This window comes from Zosterops lateralis (genome assembly GCF_965231275.1).
Source record: "Zosterops lateralis genome assembly, chromosome: 15".
Lineage (NCBI taxonomy): Eukaryota > Metazoa > Chordata > Aves > Passeriformes > Zosteropidae > Zosterops > Zosterops lateralis.
The window spans coordinates 13,202,588-13,215,220 of NC_139775.1; the positions used below are offsets into that span (position 1 = coordinate 13,202,588).

The 12,633-nt window shown below is 39.3% G+C and overlaps 1 protein-coding gene across 10 annotated transcripts in view; it reads right to left on the reverse strand.

Annotated features, from left to right (window-relative positions):
• Positions 1 to 12,633, reverse strand: part of RBFOX1 (RNA binding fox-1 homolog 1) — a 1,119,155-nt gene that overhangs the window by 984,636 nt on the left and 121,886 nt on the right. For all 10 annotated transcript variants that reach the window (XM_083872230.1, XM_083872241.1, XM_083872231.1 and 7 more), the window contains exon 2: positions 10,943 to 11,002. In XM_083872230.1, the coding sequence (XP_083728356.1) occupies positions 10,943 to 11,002 (60 nt within the window). The remainder of the gene's footprint in view (positions 1 to 10,942; positions 11,003 to 12,633) is intronic.

The window sequence follows — 12,633 nt, forward strand, 5'->3', positions numbered from 1 at the left end:
CCCTGAAAAACATCCCTGGGAATTTTCTGTGCCTGGGGAAATTCTGGGATTTAAGTGCTCTGTGATGGCTTTGGGATTTTGTGCCACTTGTCTCAGGGTGACAATTCCCAGAGGAGCCTCTCAGGACTAAACCCCTTGTCCAGCAGCAGCCCCAGCCCAGCTCATGGGGATAATAATAATAATAATAATAATAATATCAATGCTGAACCTGCTCTACCAGAGGAGAAGAAAAAGAAACTCACTGAAACCCTGACATTAGTTATATGCTGCTACATGGCAAGTCCTTTTCTGCCCATAATTCTGCTATAAATATAAATATATAAAATAATTACTATATTCTACTCTCTCTCTCTCTCTATATATATATATTCTATTATAATTATAAAAATCCAAAAGATACAGGTGGCAAATGGGGCAGCTGACCTTCTGTCTTTAAATGCAATAGATTTCTGCATGGAGTCTGATTTGAAAAAGCAGGAAATAATAATAATAATAATTGGAAATGTTTGCCTTTTTTGGTTTTGTGTAGCACCTTTTAAGACTTTTGTCAAAATATTGACTCTTCTCCCTCAATTAGAGTAGTTATTAAAATTTCATTGGTAAATAAAAATACTACTTTTTTAATTTAAAAATACCAATTCTCTATTTGGTACTAAAAAAATATGAAAACAACATGGCTTGATTGAAAAAAGAAAAAACTTGTTTTGCCAGCTTAAAAAGATAATTTGACTTTAGTTAACTTTAATTAACTTTTACACCTTCACTCTCCCAATGAGCTGAGGGGGAAGATTAGCCACTGTACATGATGCTAACAGGAGTTCAATTCAATTAAATATTTATTATCCATCCCAGTATTCTGTAGGAATTAATTCATTTAATGAGGAAACAGGCATTGTGAATACTAGAATGGATTTTCAACACTTCAGGTATTTGTGTCAGTGGAGGTAACAGAGAAAATGTTTATTTGTGGGACACTGGGATGTCATTTCCCCCTTGTGCATTTTTCTTTTCTACTGATGTTTTCACCCCAAAACTTCCCTCACACTGACCCAGAGTCAAAGCACTGCTCGTGGTGCAGCTGGAGTCTGTGTGAGCTTCTCTTACTGGGACAAACTCCTTCTTTAAGTGGTTAATTCTGGTTTTCAGTCTCATTTCACTGCTCTACACCCCACTCATTGAAAACCCTCTGTTAATCCTTTGTTTCACCAGCTGGTGGGATTAAACATTCATTTAGGGGTTAAATCTCTTGCCCAGTTGTAGGTAATGAATTCCCCAGCAATATTTCGAGTTGTAACTCCATTAATCAAAACAAAAAAAGTTTCAAAAGAGGCATTTCAAGCTCTCTCCCATATTGCAAAAGAACATCACAAGCCATTGCTGTTATTTGGGGATTCTTGGATCAGATTTCAATCCCTTTCAAGCCCCAGCTCTTTGCCTTCACGTCAGTGACTCACATTTTGTTGCTGCGCTCATGAAGTGTTTTATTAATGAAGATGGAATAACAAACACCCACGCTCTGGCACATCTACTTCAGGCCTCACAGTTTTACTTTTCTCTTTGCTGCTACTTTCACACATTTTTTGTTTTTTCCATATTTCAGATGCTCGAGGCCTTGATAGCATCATTATAGAACTGTTTAATCAAAGCCACAGTTTACTCTGACAATATTTGGCATTAGTAGCAGCTCTAACTCACCATAAACATTCCACTGGCAACTCACTCGTGGGAGAGTTTTCAGTGGCTTTTACATAATCAAAAATCATGTGGCATTAAACAGACACTTAGATACAGGCTGTAATTCTGAATTATTCTGCTGTGGCTTTTTTGTGTACGTAGAAGAAAAACCAGCAGATTTCTTCCATTTGTTGTGTATAAATTTAAAATAAAACGGCGGCAAAAAATTGTAGCAGTAAAAAACTTATGTGTTCCCCAAGGAGGGAGAAACCACATTTAAATGAGTGATCAAAAGACAGAATTAAAAATATTTCAAATGCCTAAAAAACGTGCAGGTTCAAAATCTATTTAGAGAAAAAAAAAAAACTTAGGAAGAATATTTATTAGAGGTTATTAAAGGCAAAAAATGGAAATTTCCAACAAGCCATTACACCTTGGTCCTAAGCTGGGGAAATTTAGGACCAACAATAAAGATCCTTGTACAGCTGCTGGTTCTTAAAGGTTCATAATACCTGTTAGAGGCCACAGTGGAATAAAGCATCATGCACAATGCTCCACCACTGTTGTGCTCTTAACAACACTTTCCATCTTACTTAGGCAGGAAATTACTGGCAGTTTTCTTAGGATGTAAATTGGAAAACACTGATGAGCAACAGGCAGAACCTGCAATTGCTTCAATTACTCTCATAACCCCTTCCTTTTTAAAAACATCAATACTACAGATTGCTTTGGGGGAGCTTATTTCTTCCTGCATTTTTTTTTTTTTTAATAGTATTCTGCATTAAATGGATGTTTAGCCATCTCCTCAAGAAGGAAATCTATCCCTCAGCACAAACACTTCCTTCACAGCTCCTGTAGAACTACACAAACAGCCAAGGGAAGAGATCAATATCACACTATTTTCAGCTGTTTGGTCTTCACCCCTAATACAGTCACACTGCCAGAATCTCCACGTGTGGTAATTGCAAATTGTTTTAAATTTTGCACCTCATTTGCATTTATGTTTCAAACATCCGACCACCAGATGTGTCTGTTTAAACAGGTAGCCACAAATCTTTATTCTGGGGCTGAGAGATTCCTGCTAAATTGCTCAAAAGCAAATGTTTTGACCTTTCCCCAGCAGAATGTTCACCTGCTGCAGGTGAAGAATATCCAAGTGCTCTGTGCTGTGAGGACGTTTATCCAATCTCCCCTCAGCCATACCACACTCTCGCACTTTTGCAAAGTGCACTGACAATCAGAACATTCTGTGCTCTGCTAAGTAAATAAAGAAGGAGGGTGATTACAGCCATTTTCCACAGGAACCTGAGATGTGCTGGACTTTGCTGACTTGAACTCGCAGATGTCAAAACTCTATCCTGTGAAACCTCCCATGACCTGACATTTATACAGACAAGAATCTTCCTCTCCACACTAACATGGCCAAGAGGACACACTGACACTGCACACTCCCACCTAACCCACAATAAAAATGACTTCTGGAACAAAATTAAACTGCCTCAGACATGATTTTTTTCCAGATTTTACCCTCTCCAAGCAAACCACATCTATTATCAATAAAAAAACCACAGAGCATTGCACATGATAATTCATTTCAGTCTCTGTCAAACTGATGTTTTCCCACCAAAAGTAAAAAAAATAAATCCTAACAATGAACCCCAGACATTTTATGAACCTGATATTTTTTAAGCAGCAATTTAAAAATCTATTTATTTCAATAATGAACAGGAAAATCATACAAATACAAGTTTGAACGAATCTAGATTGTTTTAAAAATCAAAATTTTAAGAGTTCTATATTCCAAAAAGCTTCTCTTCTGTCATTATTACATCTGTTCCCTGCCAGGTGAGAGCACTACTGCACAAATTCAGCACAAACACATTTTAGTCTTAGCAGGGAGCCTGGGTGAGCTGCAGGGGCAGCAAACCCAGAGCCAAAGCACTGAGTGTGGGGCACCAATTTTGTTAGATTATTTCCCTTTTTCTGACTCCAGAGAAGTGTTTTAGAGACTTTCATTCCATGTCTCATGTGAAGGGTGAGACAGTACAAATGTCACAATTCACACCATCACAATCAGAACCCAAACTATTTCCTAATTACAATCCATTCTATTTCCTAATTACAATCCATTATAAGCATTTTTTAGCCTGTCAGTTTTTGCCACACAATGCTGCTAATGCCTTTCCAGCTTGTTTGGTTTAAATACCAAATTTATGTATTTGGTTACCTAAATATTTTTCAATATACTCACCTTAAAATACCCCTCGTGAGTCTTGCTACAAAACATCTTTCATAATTCTATTTCTTTACAATATCTGGTCTATTTGCAAGGTCATCATTTGGAAACTTGTTTCTAGTTCAGTTCCTCTCTCAGCAATGTCTGTCCTTTTCCATGGCATTTCTAAGTCAAGATATTTCACATACAGATGCACAAGACTCTGTGAGCCTTTTGTCAGGCATTGAGAATCCTCTACAGATCCATTCATTTCCCACTTTGGTTCCACACCCAGCACAAGTTCAGTGTAGTGCAGAAGGTATTTCAGAAAAATATAATAAGAATTAATAATAATTAAAATAATTTTTAAAAAATTATTAAATTAAAAAATAAATTCTGAGGGCTGTGGCAGTGGCGGATTTTGGCTCTGGGGGCACTCCAAGGGAAGGTGCAGCTCTCTGTGCAGTGTCACAGTTTGCTGCCAATGTCACTAGATGGCATCTCGGCATCACTCTCTGCATCCTGGAGCGATCTGTGGATAACTCAGTTCAGCAAACACAGAAAATTCTGCCTTGTTCCTTGTGCCCCTCTCCCCATCCGACTGCAATTCAGAAGATTTATCCCCATAAATTGGCCCCCAATACACATCACACTGCGTTTGTCCAAATGACAGTGCTGCTACTAAGAGGGACCATTGGCAGGAGTGACTGGCTGATTTATATCCCTCATCCTGATATGTAAATTCTGATTCTATCACAATTCTCAAAAGTTTTTATTTGTGGATTCTAGAAACAGGTTTTCTAGTTTGATGTTTAGTTTGCTTGGTTTTGGTGGTTTTTTTGATATATAAATTCTGATTCTTATCACAATTCTCAAAAATTTTTATTGGTGGATTCTAGAAACAGGTTTTCTAGTTTGGTGTTTAGTTTGCTTGGTTTTGATATATAAATTCTGATTCTCATCACAATTCTCAAAAGTTTTTTATTGCTGGATTCTAGAAAGAGATTTTCTAGTTTTGGTGTTTAGTTTGCTTGGTTTTGTTTCGTTTTGATATATAAATTCTGATCCTCATCACAATTCTCAAAAATTTTTACTGCTGGATGCCAGAAGCAGATTTCCTAGTTTGATGTTTAGTTTGCTTGGTTTTGTTTAGTTTTGATATATAAATTCTGATTCTTATCACAATTCTCAAAAGTTTTTATTGCTGGATCCTAGAAACAGGTTTTCTAGTTTGATGTTTAGTTTGCTTGGTTGTTTCCTTTTGATATACAAATTTTGATTCTCATCACAATTCTCAAAAGTTTTTATTGGTGGATCCTAAAAGCAGGTTTTCTAGTTTTGGTGGTTTTGTTGGCTTTTGAAGTCCTGCGTATTAGTACTTTGCAAGCATTGCTAATATGGGTAGAATACAAAAGAAAATCACAATAAAAGATATTAACTGAACAATAAATACTTTTCATATTAATGAAGCACTGATTTATTTGCCTGTAGGATTGATAAAAGCATCAAAATGAAGGGGATGTGATTCCCACACCACAGGCCTGGTCTGATGGGCAGCTGTGCAATGCTTAAGAGTCTTGCTGTGCAAATATTTATGCAAATCAATAACTGTATTCATTTATTTTCCCAGTAGCCCATTTTCACAAATCCTGACTGAAAACTAAGATTCAAAGGCCAAGCAGGGCAAAATGATCACTTCCCCTTTAGTTTCACATGGATCACATAAGCAGAAATTACAGAAGTGCTGCACAAAATGTATTTTATATATAAACCCTGTTTGTTTCAGTGTCTTGTGTCCATCTCTGGGAGCACCCAGCACCTACAGCCAATTTAGTGAAGAACATCAACTTCTGCACAGCTTTTACACAGCTCTGGTGCAGACACAGCCTTTTCCTGCTTTTTCTTCATCTCCATTATCTCTTTATTCATTTATTCTTAGATTGTGAGCATGCTCACCAGCCCCTCCCTGAAAGTTCACTAAATTCCAGTATTTACTAGCACCAAAATTTGATTATTAACAGCAGTAAAAACTTTTGGTTTTCTCCTTTGCTTTTCCTGGAATTCCTTTTAAAAGAATTCCTTTTATTCTTTAGACAAGTCTTGTGTCTCTGTGTTGAGCTGCTGTTCAACCCCAGCTTTTCTTTCCACACCACAAGAAGATTCAAGGATCTTTTATCAAACCCTACCTGGCATTTCAGCAGCTCTCTGGATTCACCTGCTTGTTAGCACCTGAGTTTTCTGCTATTGGAAATAGTTTATTCTTATTTTATTTATTCTCTCACCTTCTTGGCTAAAGCACAAACACAGGAGAATCTCTGATGGTGAAATGAAGGAAGGCAGCGAGAACGGGCAATTTCTCAGTTTCATCTCTCCTGCCAGAAAAGATGACACTTAACTTGATTTTAATCAATGAAAAAAACTCAAAATCTCAACCGTGTCAACTTATCCTGGAGATCTGCTTCTCTAGGAATAATAAATCAGCTCCAGCTCTGTCGACACCACACCATCACCACTCCAGGCAAGGTTACCCCTGATAAACAACACTCAGTACCTGATTTAATAACAACACACAAGTAGGGGCTGATGGAACAGGGAAAAGTTGCCAATATATTATAGGATTTGAATCTAAGAATAACTAGTTTGTCTTATACTGGTTGTATAGGGGAAATCCTCAAATTAGAAATGTTACTTAGTGATGAATGATATCATCTGAATGATATTGGAGGATTTTCAAGGAGATAATGTGGAAATATTATCCATAACATATGGAATAATGGCTGTGACCTCCAGCCACTGGGCCAATTCCTCTGCTGGGATAAAAACACAGCCATGGGCATTAACAGGGAGCAAAACACTGGGAGCAGATGGAGGTGGAAGGAACAAAACTCAGGATTCTGTAGCTGCTTCTGACTCGCCCCATCTGCTGTGCATTAACACAGCAACATTTCATGTGCCTGGATTCACCAATCAGAAATGTAATGGAAAACTTTACAACATCTTCTCAGGTAAATTTTTCCCCTCGTGCCATATTCCCTTCAGCATAAACCACTCACTGATCCCCATGACAGAGCTGTGAGGAATTTCCTTGATTTTTCAGTATTTCTCTAAATGAGAAATAAAACCAAACTTAGCCAGATATCTCCCAGATTTGTTGGTTTTATTGGCACAAGTTGGATCAGCTCTATGTTACCTGCACAATGCACTTCCCCTTCTCCCCCTGTGCAGAAAACTCTCCCCTCCCACCCAACCCATTATCCCAATGTTCTGTGATGATGCTCAGGGAAGAGTTATTTTTGCTTTCAGTTCTATTGTTCTCTCCCTGGTAGTGACAGATTCATTAAATATTTTTTTTAAAAAAATGCTAACACAGATTCCATTCAATAGGAATCTGAAATTTAAAGAAATCCACCTTTTTTTTTTTTTTTTTTTTTTTTTTTTTTTTTTTTTTTTTTTTTTTTTTGCAAGCCATTATCCCCAGCTAATAGATATCCCTCCTGAAGCAGCAGCAGAGTTGAAGTAATTTCAGGTACTTTCACATTTCTATTCAGATCACAGGCAGCAATTCTTGCAGCGATTTTATTTCTCAGCAAAAAAAATCATTATTGTCCCTCCTGAATTACCCTGAAGAGTCCTATTTTACTCCCACTACTTTTTCTCAACATTGCTTGATTAAAAAACAGCACATGGTATTTGTTATCAAATATCAATATATAGATGGGAGTGTGAGAAATGGAGACTGGGGGAAAAGCAAAGGCACTTTAGAAAACATAAACCTTTAATAAGCAGGAAGGAGAATTTAAAGCAGCATAAGAGAAGCTGCAAATGGAAGAGTGCAGGACTTAGAGGAAGCCACAAGAAAAAGGGACAGAAATCCAAAGATGCAGCCCAAAGCCACCCCTCCAGAGTCATTTTACAACTTCCTAAAGCTCCCAACAATAATTCCTTCAGTTAGATTTCCTTAGCTCTGCAGGTACAACCAACTGCCTGACGAGATTTAAGAACAAAAAGAAAGGCTTTAAAAGACTCAATCACTCAGCTTAATGAAAACATCTTGAATTATTTAACAAACAATCTATTAGGCAGCTCGAGCTATCAGGAAACATGAAGTTTGATAGATCTGACTCCCTGCTGGAGTTTTATATCACAGTGACTCCAGTCCTTTCAGTGATGTAACACAAAAGTGAATTCATCCTGAGATTGAGCTGCATTAGACTTTCATATAGGATCTGTCACTAAGAGCAGGAAAAGCAGCCCACAATTATTTAAAAAATAATAAAAAAAAAAATCTGGAAATAAGCTTTTCAGGCTCTGGAACTGGGACATTATTCAATAGTTCGTTCTCAGGTCCATTTGAATTCTCATCTGTCAACTCCCCTTTTATTACCAGACTGTTCTATAAGCAATGATCTGGCAACACACTTGAAAAATCTACGTACTCCTTCTCATCCATCACAACAAACAATTTTCCAAGCCACAACAGAGACAGTGTAATTTCAAGAGCAATAAGCTCAACTCCTAACTCATTATTTTTATGCCATTGTAGTGTGGCATAAGAAATATCCTGGAAAACAGGAAACCTTTTCCTCTTTCCATCACAACCCTCTTCAGTCCATCAAAAGGCACTGCTAAAAATGCCTTTGGAACTCTTTCCATCACTCCAAAATAAGTAAAAAAATTATTAAAGTCCAAGCTGCTGAGGCTCAAGGAAGACAATTGAAATCTTGTTTGTTAAGCATTAGCTCAGAGTCTGAAGACATTTTGTTAAAGAAAACAAAAGGATGTAGCCACAGAAAAGAAAAAAAAAAATCAACTCTCTGAGATAGTTTGACCAAGAAATTCAGGAAAGTTCCCACCCTCTCAGCACAAAATGACAGGTGTTCATCAAATCTTGTAAAATCATTTTCTAGTTTAGACAACACATTCAGCCAGAAAAACACTACATCATCCTTCAAAATATTCCTCTTTAAACCAGCACAAACATAATTTTGATGCAAATATATGAAGCACAAAAAAACCACAAGTTTCTAAATATAAAGCTCCACCTCTCAGAGCATCATTCTGAAAGTTAACTTTTGACAAGCTAACAGAAAGGCTGTGACTTTGTGTAGCAAGGTGTTCCAGCAAGAAGCATCAGTGCAGGGAAGAATTATTGAAAGATATTCTTCCAAAACCTATTATATGGGGTTTAAAAAAAAAAAAAAAAAAAATCCTGTCAAATCATCTGAGCAGCTAAAAAACCTCTTTGTATACATTTTCACTTTTCAAGATATTTTTGTATATCTGTTGGTGTGACTAAGCAGTTTGAGAAGGCAGAGATTTCCAACTGAAAGACAGTGCTCATTTGGAGGAGGTCCAACCACCTCCTCCTTTCAAGGAACTGTTAATGTTTGATGTTCATGTTTAAAACAGCATTAATCATGCCTGCAAACAGGGGAAAGGGGGTTGCCAAACATTCAAAACACTGAGTATCTCCTTATTCTGGCAAAAATCCACAGTCCTACAACCTCGAGTCTGAGAGGACACAGAGTAGATAATCAGAAAAAGAGGGGGGGAAATAAATACCCACACTGAGTGTTCACAGTGACATAATTTCAATTCCTGGCACTATCCAAGGAGAGGCACTTGGAAAGGCCCTGTAGCACTACATTACTGCTTGAGAGAGACAAAAAAATGATAAAAGAATTTGACTGCAATGACTGATGAACTCTGAGTGACACCAGGCAGTGCTGAGCATCACCAGCTCCTCAGGATAACCTTGGGTTATGGGACACATTTCCTGCCAGAATGTGCTGTTGGACAGAAAATGAAGCATAAAGCAGTGACACAGGGTAGGTTATAGCCAACCTTCAGGCCAGGTTGGTCCAGCCCTGCTCAGTTTCCAGCCCAACAGGAGCCTTGCCCTTGTGAATGCTTTTCTCTGAACTCACCCAAACTTCTGCTCTCTCTTTTGGATCTCCCCTCCTCACTGTAACATGGAATTCCAGAGGTGCTTGCAGTTGTTACCCCACCCACCCATTCCCTCAGATTTTACCCACCCTGTGCAGAGCAGTGACACAGTCTGGAGCCCAGTCTGTGAGTGGAGGTGACTGTTGGAGTCCAGGACATCCCCTTGGATGAGCTGGGACCCGAGGAAGGGAATTTGAGCCCTGGACAGGGGGTGTGGAGCCAGTCCAGGGGACTCAGAGACCTTGGCACAGAGCCCAGGAAAACACTGGCTTTGATTTTAGCACATGGGAGAGGCTTCTGACACTGAGAGGGGAATTGCAAACCACCAGGAAGTGAAAACAGTAGTTTAGCACAGTAGAAAATGCAAAATTCAGTAGTTTTAGGGTTATTAGAATAGAGGTAAATGGAGGACAAAAGGGTGAAATTTGGGTGGTACCTCATGTTCTTCACCTTCCTCCTCATCCTCCATCTTTTGGGGTGGTGATGACACAAGGTAGTGAGAGTGGATTGGGTCAAAGTAGAAATGACCCTTTTAGTGCGAGCACTAGGTATTGGTATAAAATTGTAAATAACCCACACATAGTTAGTTATCTGTATAAATGTGAGATGACGCCCCATCGGGGTCAGTCCCCTCATGTCCCAGCCCTGTCCAGACCTCGGCTGGGAGAACAGAAAATTCCAAGATAACAAATAATAAACATCACAAGAAACCTGAAAACAGAACCTTGAAGACTCCGCTTTTTTTCTACCAACACAACTCAGGGCTTTTAGAGGGCCAAGGACTTTAACCAACCTGAATCTGGGGTGAGGAAACCCTCCCTGAGAGGTGACACAGTTTGTAGCACACCCAAGAGAGAGCCACAGGGCTATTAATGAACCAAACTCAACAATTCTGATCACTTTGCCTCTCTTGGCCAAGACAGATATTCCCTGTTCTGTATATTCACATCTTAAAGAGCATTTAAGCCAATTCAAGTGCAGTCACTTCAAAAGCAACAAGGTGTCACAGGTAAGAGTCAGTGCCAGTGATTGATGACCAAAACAATTTAAAAGAAGATCTAAACTCAGTTACAAAACCTAATCCCTTCAGCAAGATGCTTTACTTACTGGACCTTGAGGACTGTTCTTGGCACTGGAAACCACAGTCATAACATCAGATTTATAGTCCTGAAAAGAGAAGAGGAGGGGAAGAAATAGTCAGATTAAAGATAATTGCTGGCACTTTACATATCAGGACTAAAGACCAACATTGAGCACCAATGTGATCAGACTCAGAGGTGCCATAAGTACAACATTTGATTAGGGACATTTTCACTGCTGTTCATCCTCCTCCTTAGACGCTTTTGAGTAAATTACACACGTTTTTTGAATTTACCATAATGATCCCCAAGGAAGCTATCAGCCTGATCTCTCTTTTGGAAGGCACTGGGGTGGAGAGGATGATGATGATACAGCTGCTGCCTTTCAGAAATTTGGGGGAAAGCTCCACTGCCCTTCCTCAGCCAGGCCTACAGGTGAAATTTGGACGACACTTTCTCAGCCACTAAAAATTCTCTCAGCACCTTATGACAAATGACTCTCCATCCCATTAGAGGGTCCTTGGTTTATTTCCTGCTTAGCAACAGCCCTGGAAATTGTTCCAAAGCCCTGGAGCACAGGCTGTGCAGGGGGCAGGCCCATGGCTGTGCTGGCTCACCATTCCTGTGCCACATCCCCATCTAGGTCCACCCTAAAGCAATGTAAAATCCCCCATTTTCTACCCCTCAGGAAGCTTCTCCTACAGCCCAGCTGGCATCCCACAAGTCACAAAGCAGTTTGGGGCTTGGGCATGAGAAAAAAGCTGAATACTCTGCTGTTATTGTAATACAGAAACAAAGGCTTGGAGGGGTTTTTGCCAGAAGTGCCACAAGTGGCTAAATACAGGTGCAATAAATTCAAGTTCAAGACTCAGGGCAGTAATTAAAACAGCTCTGATTTTAAAAGGATATGCCAGAAAGAGTTAGCAGGTTAAATGTTTACCTCTTCCCTAATGAATGCAGCCATTGCACTCATATTTGTGTTTTGAAAAGGCCTCCCAGGGCTGGTTTCCTCTGGCCTTTCCTGTCACTAGAGATCAGATTTCCATGGCAAGCCAAGCCACACAGTTCCCCCTGCTGTCTGGGAATGAAAATCTGATAAACTGAAATTGAGGCCTATCTGTCCAAGACAGCAAAGAGTAACTACTATGAACTGCTTTGAAGTATCATCATCAAGTAGGCCTCCAGATATAAAGCTTCTAGAGCTTTTATTTATAGGAGATGTGCTATGACCCAGGAGACACATCAAATTTCAGGGAGCTGGTAGTAATTCTTCACTCCTTCACTCTGAGTATCCCTCAGTCTCTAAATTGTATAAATTAGAGTATCCCTCATTGTTTAAGTCCAGGGCATCCCTTTGGTCACCCTGGAAGGTCACAGACCTTGGCAGAGACATCTGGGACCAGAGCAAGAGGGTTTGAGATCTGGACAGGGGGGTTGGAATCTGTCCAGGGGGGTTGTAGCAGACCCTGGCACAAAGCCCAGGAAGACATAGTCTTTGATTTCAGTCCATGGGAAAGATTCCCAGCATTGAGAGAGGAATTGCAAGTCACAAAAGTGTGAAAACAAGTAGTTTAGCATAGCACAGGGTGGAAAATTGTATAGGTTTGGGTTCTTAGAATGGAAGGAAATAGGGAACAAGATGGAGGATTTAGGGCGGTGCCCTGGGTTATTCTCCTCCTCCCTTGGCCTCTATCTTCTGATGTGATGGAGGCACAAAGT